At 33.8% G+C, this 14,265-nt stretch overlaps 1 protein-coding gene across 2 annotated transcripts in view; it reads right to left on the reverse strand.

Moving 5' to 3' along the window:
• The window catches only part of LOC143910871 (calpain-1 catalytic subunit-like), a 141,045-nt gene that overhangs the window by 84,417 nt on the left and 42,363 nt on the right, over window positions 1-14,265 (reverse strand). The window contains exon 1 of one of the 2 annotated variants that reach the window (XM_077429479.1): window positions 1,412-1,611. The exons of the other annotated variant lie outside the window; for it this stretch is intronic. Coding sequence (XP_077285605.1) covers window positions 1,412-1,472 — 61 coding nt within the window. The 5' untranslated portion in view covers window positions 1,473-1,611. Of the gene's footprint in view, window positions 1-1,411; window positions 1,612-14,265 lie in introns of those variants that run through there. 2 annotated transcript variants of the gene reach the window in all.

A 14,265-nucleotide genomic window follows, 5' to 3' on the forward strand; every position in this document is an offset into this window, starting at 1 on the left:
TTTGTTTTGTTAATAAACAAAGTGGTTCGCGTAGGAAGCGCCAGTAGCGTATTAACGCGCTCCATATCGGTCTCCAAAGGAGCGTCAACCCTTAGCGTGCGGCAGCGACAATAGGCGACAAAACGCCTATTAGCCGCTACGTTTGCCCATATATGTACGTCTAGGTGTTCCGTACAACATTAGACAATGCATTCTCGATAAGAAGTTTCCCTAAAAATGCCGCATAATTCGAATTCCGTTGTGCGTACAATTAAAGCTATTCTAACGGATCGTTTATAACCGATCGACACAATGCAATGCCACAATAAATTATGCAGTTTAAAACATATGGCACACGAGTATTTTACAATATGTGACGCGGATACGAAAACGTTAGAAAATGCACGCTATTGGCACACTTTCTTGATAAGAAAATTACGATCGTACTTGACAAGAGGCGATAGGAAAATTATGATCGCGTTTGACGATTTTTAAGCTGTTATAATATCAAATTTCAATACACGCAAACAAGATATATGAGTTGTCAAGCAAATGATTTATTTTAATCAATTGTTGTAAAATTACATCAATATCGACATAAAGATAAATTTTAATTTGAAACCTACTAAAAATATAAAAAGTGTATACAACAATAATTAAATCGCTTGTCATATAAAAAAAATCGAATTGAAACAATTGAACACAAAAAACGTGATCAATCTATCTAGGCAAATTCTAAAGAGTCTCAAAAGTAATTTCCAAGGACACGACTTATCTAAAGAATAATATAATAAAAAATGAACATATTTAAAATCATTCTACATTTTGTGATTTTAATGTTGTAGTTTAATGATATAATTCATTGAGTTAATTATATCATTAATGGTAATGACGACGAAATGGTCGAAGATCTTATGGATTGGTCTACTCCAGGTGTGAACTTTCACGAAGTAGGCAGACTGTCTTTCTCCAAATAAGATAAAAATGTAATTTAATAAAAATATAATTTCATCAACGAATATAAACATAAAATGATTCCAATTTATTCACATCATTATCGCATGTATGTACTTTTGAAATATTGAATTTCATACATTTCTTCTTAAATAAGATACTTTCATAGTAGCCCACAACTTAATGAGTAACTTTTCGACATCCAATTTTTTATAATATAAAATTCAACTATTAATGTATTACTTAAAATTACATATTATCAAGATAAATCCCGTTTTGAAACAGAACTGAACACACCAACATAGGAAAGAAATCGATCCACGACCATTTCAAAGCCTCGAACACAACAAGTTCACATCAAATTATACAATTATAAGAACCGCATACATTTTCCCTACAAGACAATAACGAATGAAGGAAAGGCGGCGTATGTTACGCCCGATACAGTAATAATCGATCGTTACGACGGTAAACTTACGCCACAGATAACATTGACTCGTGCCTTCTAATCGAGCGTTCCGTCTCGTGACATCTTCCATCGAAGCGCGCGCAACGCATGAAATCCAGACCGAATTTGGGGGTTAAAATCAAAACAACAAAAAAAAATGGCAGCCGAACCACAGCAACGTTACAAAATGGCGGACGGCCCACCAGCGACTGCTGAAAAATAACCGATCTAAATTCGATCGCGGCACAACAATAATAATAATACACAATGCGGCGCACTTGTTCAAACCGAGATAGCGAACAAGTTGGACATAAATTTACGCGTGACGTTATCGAATATTGTCTGTTTGAACAATTTGTAACGGCCTGAAATAATAATTAATATTGAAAATCGCTCGCTCGTCCGCTGGGTTGTGTTTGTTGCGCACGCTGCACATGCAACCATCAGCTACACGTGTCGTAATAAATCGAATAAAAAAAATGCAATTTTTTAAAATAGCAACTGTACTGTTTGTGTTTGTGCAGTGGCGTAGCTAGACACTGTGTCATATAAAAATATTGGGAATTATTAAGCAGCGGCGCATAAGTCATTATGTTTGGTTTCAAGTATGTAGTTGAATTGCTTGCCTTTCAATGGCTCGGATAGGCGAAAGTTAAAAAAAAAGTAAAAATAATTGTTTAGACTCGAGCTATGTATTCCTAAACCATCTACATTTTGGCTTCTTTTAATTAGACTACTATTAAAAAGTGTACCAAAATTGATAGTTATAAATTGAAAAAAGTAGATTTACATTTACTTTATATGGTAGTTGCATATATGTAATTAATTTGTAACATATTCACGAGCAAATACACATAAAATACTCAACCCGGATATGTATAGATTTGCTAACGTTATAATATGTTAGTAAATAAATGGCTTGCATCCTATGCGCACACGCACCAGTGAGGCACAGCTTGCATCTTATACAGCTACTAGTGTTGTACCCGATAAAATATCATCGCATGGGTGTTGGCATATTAAGTTATAAAATAAAAAAAAAATAAAAGAAACGTTTCGGTCCTGTGTTCGATCCGCACGCGGTCGAATTTTTTTCAAATACCCTTTAAATATATTTGATTTAATATTTATATTTAATTGTTCAATATAAAAAAAGGTAAAAACTACCTATCTACATGTAAAAAATATAAAACACCAATAGAAAAATAAATATATTAAATAAATTTTCAATAGCTGGCGGTAAATTATCTGCCAAGAGGAAACATTGATAGCAAATAGTATATGTAAAACTTTTTTTCTTTTGTTATTGTATTCGTATATACGTTTTGGCAGTGGTTTAGCTGTGACGTACATATGTATATTGAATCGAAACGACTATTATAGTACGGCGAGCGTTATCTCAGACAGACAGACAGACAGACAGACAGACAGACATACATACATACGGAATAGCATATATGATGAATTAATTTATGGATGAATTAAGATAGGATATGTCAACGGTGCGTTTTACATACATATATAGTAATTGAATTGAGTTATTTCAGCCCCTAAATGAGTTTTACTAAAGTCGAGACCATTGATGTATAATACACTAGATGGGCCCTGACGTGTGATTTTGGTCGGAGATCTTGTCTTCACTAACTGAGGGGTGCAGGGGGTTTAACTAGCGGGGAAGTTGGGTTTTTTCCCTACGACGCAGCGGTACCTACCTACCTACTGAGAGAAACTGTGCATGCGCCAAAAGGGAGACCAGTATAAAGCGTGAGGGCGGATCTATGTGTATTATATATTTATGGTCGAGACCCATTTTATTGTCATTTTTAGGCCGGAATTGGACATACGAAAAGGTTCGGCAAAATTTTTAGATAAAAAATCAACAAAATTGGCATATTTTTTAAATATATTTAAACAAGATTAACTCGTTTAACAATGATATATGATATGAATTTTCATAAATAGAGGCATACGTTAAATACAATTTAGTTTGAAACCGATGATAAAGATAGAATCTTTAATCTTTATATCTACATATGTATATATGTACATATATAAACGGAGGAGAAGATTTTTGAAAAACGGAGACGATTTCAGAAATGGAAAAAGGAGAAGATGGAAAATGTTTCTAAGAGTTATTATTATGCTAATTGCACCACTGCTCGTGTCAGTGGTTTGAGTTTCGGCCCTCGTTTAATTTCACAGATAAACAAATGCGAAAAGATCGACTTGATTGTGGTGCGTAAAACATTTCGTTCGGTATCGCACTCCATCCGGTCCAAAACATTAAATAACACGCTACAGTCCGGCCGATAAATTTTTGTGACAGTCGGTATATTATTGGAAATTGGCCTCCGCACTCCACTACTGTGGAATAGAACACGAAGGCCGTGTTTCGACGTTATCATACGACTTTGGCCGTGGGTCATATCTCAGCATACACACACACGCACACCGTAGAGACTGACCATAAATACTGACCATTGAGACTTATAATTAATACGAGATCTGTTCCGATAAACGGACCGCATACGTGTGCAGAAAATATCCATATTATGTGCCGACTCTTTTGGATGATTAGATGCGGCAATAAAAAAATCTATACATTTTGCTATTTATTGACCGTAGATCTTCATTATTAATTAGGGTCATATTTCACTTTTTTAGTCGACGAATACGCGAGATAATAACAGGCTACCTATAAATTACTCCTCGGTCTTCGTCTCGCGTTTCCCGCTTGTAAAAATTGAAAATAAAATGCTTAGAAAGTTCTTTTGAAACGAAACGTGCTTCTGAAAAGCTCATTCGCACGCGAAGTGTAATTCTTGAACATAGTGGACAAAAGCGCAGAGGAAGTCCTCTCGTGGGAAAACCTACACAACAACACCACAACCAGAAGTGCATTTGTGTGTTTTGATTAACCTTTTCACCTCTAAAGTATGTTTTGTTCTTATTCAATGTGAAAAAAAGGACAATTTACAGTTGAAAATTCTTCCATTTTATATTTGACAGACAAATAATGTGCGTATAGATAAATCTTATACTTATATGTATGTAGGTACCTATATAATATTTCTGAGATATGAATTGAAAATAAAATTATTAAAAAAAATACTACATACATATATAAAAATTTGATTCTAACATATGAGCAGTAAAGTTCAAGACAATAGTTTTATATTCACTACAAATTTAATCAAAAATATATCACAACAAAAACATACGTAAAGAAGCTCTTGAATATTCAAAATAATTGATACTTTTTAAAATAATAAATTTCCATTATAATCCATAGAAAAAAACTGATCTAACTGAATTTCCACCAATTTGATATGAGTAAATTGAAAGACTTCCACACACACCCAAATAAAATAAAAGTAGATTTTTTTTCTTGAAATGACCTTTACAAATCACACAATTCATCATCCTACATACGAAAAGCAGCCCATCAACATATGTACATACATTTGGGTGACCGGAAAAATGCTCTCGAGATAGTTGCACTCTCGAGACATCCAAACTTTCAAAGATGCTCACTGAGAACGAACGCAATAGAATTGCACAATAAAGCGTCAAGGTGTATTCGTATGTTATCCGAGGGTGCTAACCTTTTTAGGTGAAATGTATTGCGTAGGCTATTTTTGAGTGCCTTTGAAGATTATGACTTCTCGAAACTGCGCTACTATTCAGTGCAATTTAGTGCATCTTTCCGGGAACCATACATTTGATGTCACGCACATATGTTTACCTCAGGAGCTTTTGCAGTCGGTCGACTTCGTGTCCTCGTTAGCTAGTAAGACATCAGAGTGCGCGATTTGTAACGTACGTAGGTCCTGAGCGTACGCCTGGCAATTTGCTAAATTATCCTGCGGTGAATAAAAATGGCGGTTGTTGAGTGGCAGTCCCATTAGTGCTCACGTGTGAACATCACTCAACCGGTAATGGATAGCGCCTTATGATTCCCAACAATTATATCTCGCAAGCGCAAACAAGAATACACAGAACAGATTAGCGGGGCTGCGCTCCATATGTTCCGTGGATGCGACGACCTTAACCCTTTACACACCACCAACGAGAGCTACTAAAAAAGTTATTTTGTGAAACATAAACACTAGTCCAATATACACACTAAAATTATTTTAAGTTCAAAATAAAGTTGGTTACTCCTGATGACAAATATTGAAATTGGAAGATGGAAGTTCGTATATGTATGTAGGTATGTAGTTATAAATTGCAAAATTTATATTTTACCATGATGCCATTACGGGTTTCCTCTGAGCAGGGCCGACGCGAGGGGGGGGGGACCGGGATAAAGTTCCAAGAGCCGGACTAGTCGAAGGGCCCCGAGTCAGGACGTCCGGCTGACGAATATTGATATTTTATATTATTCGAAATAAAAATACATATATTTATTTAATGCTAAATGTGTACTTTGTGTCCAAGTGAAATCGTGCATGTTACATAATATTTTCTTATTAAATTATTTTAAAAAATAACAACCAACATACTAGCCGTTATATTTGAAAGTGGCGCAAGTCTAATTTTCGGTTTCAAAAACACTGTTTTTGTTTGACTTAATTAATTCACAAATTCCTATCACTTTTTTTAATTCGATTTGTTTCGAATTTTGGGAAAGCAGAATAAACATGTTAGAGGCCACCAGCATTGTTTAAATATAATTAAACGCAAAACATTATATTTAATATTTTTTTCGAGATATTTCTCGAAATGAAGAAAGGTGGACTTATACTATTATAACGGCTCATATATGTATTTTTCTAATAATTATGATATATTTTTCACATATGTATTTAAAATAAGATATTTTTTTTTAGTTTGTCATAGGACCCGGAATTATTTTTCCCAGGGCCCAGGATTTCTCTCGGCGGCCCTGCCCCTGAGTAACACCTATGGTATTAAATTTGTACATTTATAAATTTGATATCATATTCAAAGTGGGTAGGCTGGTTTTGCCAATTTTTATGAGGAACCGTTTCAGCAATGAAATCAAATAAAACGGCAAACTCTTATAAGAAACGTGCAGAAATACTTCGAATAAATTATTTTCAATCGTGGTCAAACCAGGTCTGAGAAAGAAGAAATCTGGTCAGTTATGAAAAATATGACCATCAGTACATAATTATTCGGGAAAAAATAAAAAAACTAAAGAATATCGTCAATGGTAAAATATGATCGCCGTCATTCAGGAAGACGGTTGACAAGATACATACACATCGTGCAAATTATCGCCGAGGAGAAAACACAGCACAACAGACAAGTTATTTAGTTATACAGTAGATCTGATAATTGAGTATATACATACATACAAATGTATTATATGTACATATATGTATGTACATACATTATACTACAAAAATAAGAAGTTCTTTTGGCTGCATTCAACGAAAATGCCAGTCTGTCAAATATAGCACCCTTTAATAAATATAATAATAATCTGCTTCAAGTCGATTTAAAGCAGCCAAATGTAAAACAATTAAAAACAATTTCCAATGATTAATTTGTTGTAGATTTGTCGGTTCTACTATTGCATTGGCTATTTAATCTTAATCGGACAAACCAAGTGGCGAACGACATAATGTGAGACGTTTTAAAATAAATTGTTTTTAAAAAAAGTTATTATATTTATATACACATAATATTTCTTTCATTTAAATAATATGGATATCCAAAATAAATAAAAAATATATGTCATACATATGTATTTATGTATGTCGTAGATGTTTTTAATGGGCTTAAAACTTGTGTACACTTAAGTTCTTATAAACTATATTATATTATAAGCATTCATACTAATACAGCTATGTATAATAATGTGAATGAATTGAAAACTGAAACTTTATAATAGACAGAAACATATGCGCAAAGTTGGCAGTAAAACTGCCTGAAAAGTTTCTCAAGCTTCCGCGGCAGCTGTGATTTATCGTCCAAGTTTCTTACAATACAATTTGTATTATTTAGCATTACAATTAATACCACTTTCAACGTCTTCACTATAAACACACTCTACTAAGACGCACACCAAATATACACATGTGATATTATACACCACCAAACCATTTGAATAATCAAGACGTAAGCTCTACAGAGCTACTCCCCACTACTAAGGACTAAGATAAGAGATGTATTGATAATAAATGTATTTGAATTCGGTTTAATTTCTCTCTCTCTATATAATAGAGAGACTCCGGGTTGAAATAAACAGCCCAAGAGAATTCCAGCCATTATCATAAATATAACATTAAAAATATTTGAGCTTTGTTCTCTCTGTCTATGTCTGAAGTCTGTGGGAGCGGCTTTACTACATATTTTTCATAGTTAAGTTTTAAAGTATTAGAATTTTTTCTTTAACGGCTTTTATTTAAATCATTAACGAGCAGTGAATATTATGTACGAGAAAGAGATAAAGGCAAATAGACTAGGAAACAGGTTGTCTATATAATATTAAGTACTAAACTTACGATTCATTTCCAAAGCCATGTATGTTCGGCAGTAAATAATAAATTGCATTCTTAAGTCTACGAGTAATAAATGTGAGATAATTTTAAAATCAAGAAGTGACGCTTCGAAGCGATGAGAAGCGCACAGAGTACAGCGGTCGGAATACTTGCCATCAAAAACACGGACAAACACAATACGTCACAAACACGGATCACAAGAAAGCCTTTCTAACACAATTACCACTCGAGTTAGTACGTTTAGATATAAAAAAAAATATATTGAGATATAAAATCAATCTATAAACTAATCAATGTATAAACGTGGTGAAATAAAAAAAACTGGCCAAATAAACGCATAACAGCATGAAAAAAAACGTGTAAAAAAAATATATTTTTGACTTTTAAAATTCGCTAGATAATTAATTATAAGTATTAAAACAATGAAATATCACAATCAATAGGAAAAGCATTTGACTATTGATTCCAATACTCATTTTGAACACAGCAATACTAGATTTTGAGTTAAAGACCGGAAAAACCAAAACAATCGAAGTTGTTTACATTTTTTAAATCGTTTATATCTCATAAACGAGAGCGAACCAACAAAAATCATTATCATATTCGAATTTAATGGGTCAAACTTAGTAAAGATTGACTAGTCTCAACTCTGGTATTTTTTTTTTGTTACTCAGTGTTATTAGTGCGCCCTTGCTCTTATTACCGTGCTTGACATTTGAGCAATAAGTTGACAAATGAGTTGAAAATACGCATACGTATAACGAAAGAGTAAATACAGTGCATACATTTCGTCACGGAAAGGGCTAAAATTTGGACTCGATGTATTTTGAATCGGTCGTGTCGGATCGAATGCCAATATCGGCAACTGCAATAACAAATTCACCCGAGACCGCTCTTCTATTTGGTCTAATCGCGCAAATTCCTGAACGGAACCTCTCCTCCTCCTACCAATAACTCTGAAGCCAATTACCCGGTGGATAGGTAAGGCTCAAGTGCTGGAGAACCAGCGACACTCAACCTTTTGACCGCGGCCCCAAACACGCCCCCGCACCGCTAAGGGAAGAATTACAACCGCATGGAAACGTCTATATTATAGTACAACGACTACCACACCGCAATAAATAAACGCAGTGTATACCTACCTACGATGTGGTTGAAATTCGTGACCATGTCTTTGACTTGTGGTATACACGCTAGTCGGACGATAAGACAATTTCATCAACGGTTCCGCTATCGTAGTCGTTTCAGACTTCGTACATCAATGGTGACTATAATAGTCTAGTTTTAAAATTAAAATGGTTGTACATTTTTGATGTACCTATAGAACTAAGTACACCCACTCATGAGATTAAATATAATATTCAACATCGCCAAATACGCTAAATATCTCTAAATTACAATATTAAAAATAACTATTAATAACGCTGTTTACAAAGCAAATTTAGAAGACAGTAGCAGAAACAATTAAATAAAGAAATCGTTGAAAAAGATCAACTATGGTATTTTCATTTCCGAAAGAAGTTTAAACGTTTATTTTTTAGCACAGATTCAGATCCAGAAACACGAGAGATTATTGCCAAACCGACTCCTTCTACAAATATACATACATATACATATGTATGTTTGAATAAAATATTTCATATATTATAATATACATTCATAGACATTCTGGCCTAAATATTACATATCTCGACTTTTGGAAAACTCATTTAGGAAGAGAAATTAGCCTTATAGCATCCTGTTTACACGTACACGTAAATAATAGCAAAATGCAGTATATAAGCTACGACATTAGCACAAAAACCATATTGCAATTGATTGTAACGTCCGGACAAGTAGAGAAAAGTCCGGATGTGTCAAAACTGTCCGAACGTGTCGAGACAGTTACGAGCGTGCCAAGATACATATATTCATATCATCATGATCGTTATCATTTACAGCCATTCACCATCCACTACTGGATAAAGACCACTCCAACACGCTTCCATTCGTCTCTATTTTGCACAACTCTCATATATCTCAACCCACGCATTTTTATAATTTAATCTACCCATCTTCCTTGTTAAATTCTTTCAGGTAAAATTCTAGTACTTCTTTTGTCCACCTTTCGTCCATTCTTCTAACTTCGTGACCCGCTCATTGCCATTTCAATCTCTTCACTCTCTCCACTAGTATATCCACTACTCTAGTCACACTCGTATTCCGTTTCATATCTATCCACGTTATGTTCATATGTCCTACTAAAAATATGTTATTTGCAAATAAATTATACATTCTCTTTAATCGCTTATTTAGCGAACAAAGCTCAGTTTTCCCATTTACAGCACTTATACGTATGTATAAGCTTAATACGCATAGTTTACTTAAAACAAAAAAAAAACAACATACACACCAAAACTTTAAAAGCCCCTGCAGACACAATTGAATAAAATTCGCCATTTTCGTAAACTGAAGCGTATTCACTAGGGAGAGTGTGATTGTGAAATGAAACGCACGTTTGCGTCAATGCACTATTATGAGTGCAATTACAGTCACGAAAGTCATTGTCACGGTCAGGTTTCAATTGGCACTTGATATTCATTTCTTTTCATACACGCAACCGACACCTATACAACGATGTCGCTTTACACACATCAGAAGATTCAAGTCTACGAAACATAAACGCCTACATGTGTGTACCCCAAAGTGCAACCGCTGCAACATTGTATACAAAATCGTGAATATTTTTACACGTCATAACGACGATTGAGATCTACGCGAGGATGCATTCATAGCCCGCAACGACATACTGCAATCGGCCGCGAGTCTGTGATAAAGCGGTATCATCACTCCTTTCGCCCACTCCGACGTTAACCCTCTCGAGCCAAACACATTCGGATATAATCTATCCATCGTTCGTTATCATATACGCTATATACGGACGAGCACCGAAGTGGTGTACGTTTAATTTACGAGCTAGCGATACCCCACACGAAATAATTGACCGGCCCGCTTAAGGGGGTATACAATAATTTATTTCGTAAACGACATTTATTAACATTTACGACCCATTGAAATGATTTTCCGAGCGTGTAATTTCGAATACGTCGATGATTTATTTATATACGGCTACACGCGGAAGATCCGAAAACAAACACAATTCAATATTCACGTCTGAGTTAAGGAATGGACCACGTTTTTATTTTGTTTTCGTCCACTCGGGCGTTCGTAACTAATATATTTATATGTATAATATAACGCTGAAGTGTAATCAATTCGACGAGCAAAGTAGTCGTAAATCATCGGTTGGCCTTCCCTGGATACGCCGCGTAATTGTTTCCATTGCGAACTGCAAGACTGACTCTCATATGGATATGAAATATCGCTAATCATTGGCTGTAAACCTTTTTTGTCAGATGATTTTCCATACGAATATACATACATGTATGTATGTATGTACATACATATGTAGCAGTGGCCTGCCATGACTTTTAAAAGAGGGAACTAGTTATGGACAAAATATATATTAAAATTTTTTATCAATAAATAAATTTAAAAAATAAATGTATATTTCTGAAGTTTAAAGCTTGACTTTTTTTTCAAGGAAATTATCGATAATATTCCAAAATAATAACATTCAGGAAAGATTTCAAATCCCTAGATATCAAAATTGACTGGTTTTTTTCTCGCGTAGCATACGTACGTATTTCAATACATTTGGTGAAAATATATCGAAATGTATATAATTTTTATACAAAATAGAATACATCAATTACCACAGTTTGAGAAATACTGACCTGATAATTTATATGGTCGAAAATAAATGAAAAAAAGGTATATTTAAATTTTTAATATAATTCATGGAAAGGTGTTTAATTTACAAAACCTATTATTTTTACCGTTACTTTTTGAAAAATACGCGGACTATTATAGAGAGTTTCCGGAAAATTCAGGTGGTTCATAGCAAGTCAACAAGGGAAGGAGCATTTATTTTCTACCTTTTTTAAACAAAAAGTCATTTTACTTGATCTCGTTATTTTTAAATACGGTGTGTTTATTATACTAAATAATATAAATAAAACCATTCGTATTTTTATCATTCGTTATTTTATGGAATTTCGATTTGTTAGACATTTTTCATTTATATGCATGTACATATATATTGTAAATTCATTGTAATCTGTACGATAAAAGCTTGACACTATTCAATTGTATATTTTATTAGACTACTTTAGATCACAGTCAATATACAAGTATACATTTAAATAAAAAACATATGTACAATATAATATAAAGAAGAAGTATATTTACTTAGCCATGAGATAAGCACCCATTCTGCCCTATTCCCATACTGTTTCGTACAACGGTACTTGAAATTTAAACAGTTTACTGTTGAGCTGGAAGTTTAACCATAACCTAACGCAATTTCCGTTATAAACAAAAGACCCTAAATTCCACAAACGATCCCATTCATGCCTGGATAAGTACATACATACATACAAACACACACTTTATATGTTTACACATTAATCTGCATACATAAATTTAATATACAAGGAGAAATATGTATGTAGTAGCTTTAGAATTATCTCTCCATAAAACCGAATACATATGTACATATGTACATACATATACAAACTTAATACATATAAACATAAAACGAACTCATCAACCAATCCATAAAATTCACTATTCCTTTTTCGAAGCTCCCGCGGTAATTCACAGCTAATTTATGCATTCTCCGAGACGACAGGATATAGGATACTTTTGTAACGGATCGTAGGGATTTAAAGCGACGAAAAAATTCCACATTACGCGCAATATTAATGCAATTGCATATTTAATACTTTTATGCTCGGCCGGGCATTATATTATTACATACGCGAAAATCAACAAGCAAATCCGTTATACAATCGCATATACTTTACATACTATTATGCTAATATACCTAGTTTTCTTTTTCACAGTGCTATTTTAAAGGTCGTTACGCACATACACAACAGTAAATGATTTGAATTTGTCAGCACATCCATAAATTAAAAATAAAAATTAGTGAAGTAATACTTTATTAGTAAAAATTCAAACGTAATTAATGTATTACCGCCTAAGCTTTTGTATATATGTATGTATGTATGTATGTATATCATATACAGTCAACCCTTCTACATATGTAGATATAATTCTCAAGATCTGTAACGCAAGAAAATGGAATTATGTATATATGTACATATATGTATACATAGTATATAGATTTTATGTAGTCGCGGAAGCGATAGCTGATCGCTGTTTAAATTCGTTTCGCCAAATTAAAGCCACGTTTTATAATATTAGAATTCCGGTCAGCGCGGTCCTCTCAAATCGACAAGACTGCCGGAAAGCTTAAACGTGACTTGAACGCCAAATGTCGAAGCTTTTGTGATCACTTTCTACGGTAAACGACGCTCCTGTGTACATGTACACAGTCAAATATTGTGATCGTCCAAATGTCCATCTCGATATGAGAACTTCGAAGGTGCAATTTATGCGTTTTCTACACTATTAAAACGCTATCTAAATATAATCTAGTTGAATCACCGCATCTAAACATACTTTCCACTAAGAGTTAAATTGAATATTCGTATGCAAATAGAAATTTGTTGAGCGCGTACTAAAATATATATTACCGGTCGTGTCACAGTTTACCGGTGTAAAACTGGCGGCGTGATCTTTGTGAACTATAAAACAGAAACTCTTATAAATAAATACTCTTATTCGGTGTTAATCGCGTTCATATCGGCGTTTTTTTTTTATATCTTCAACTGCAATGGCTATAAACGCATACAAACTATAAAAGCTTAAAGCTTCAATGATGACATTTTCACTGATAATAATTAATTAAACTTTTCAGAAACAAATTAAATATATACAACAGCTTGAAAATTAAATATATAACTGTAAAATATGGTATAATTTAAACATAACATTCACTGATCCAACGTGTACTAACCGAAAAAGTGAAATCAGACCAGTGGCGTAACTACTATGATGCGGCACATGCGAGACATTGGGTCGAGGGTGGCTCCCAGGAGAATCCCCAAATATTAATATATATATTTTAAATACTGAAAACATAAGTATGCACAAAAATTCTCATAAATAGTCACAGTTCTAAAACGCTCGTTACATGTATATTATAACAATATTTTGTTTATATTCCAAAATTTGAAAAGCAACGCTGTGAGTTGTTGACTTTTCGAGACGAGTCAACTCCAAGGACACATGACGTCCCATACCACTCAGTGTGTTTTCGCCCTTATTGTTTCTTGTGAAATGAATTCCTCCTTAGAAGAAAGTCAATCGGTCAATCCAGACTAAATGACCTTGCAACGAAAACATGTAGAAGCTCAGAAATTAACTTTAAAATATGTGATGGCAGAACTTGATAATTTAAAG

The sequence above is a fragment of the Arctopsyche grandis genome, chromosome 4 (genome assembly GCF_051622035.1).
Source record: "Arctopsyche grandis isolate Sample6627 chromosome 4, ASM5162203v2, whole genome shotgun sequence".
NCBI lineage: Eukaryota > Metazoa > Arthropoda > Insecta > Trichoptera > Hydropsychidae > Arctopsyche > Arctopsyche grandis.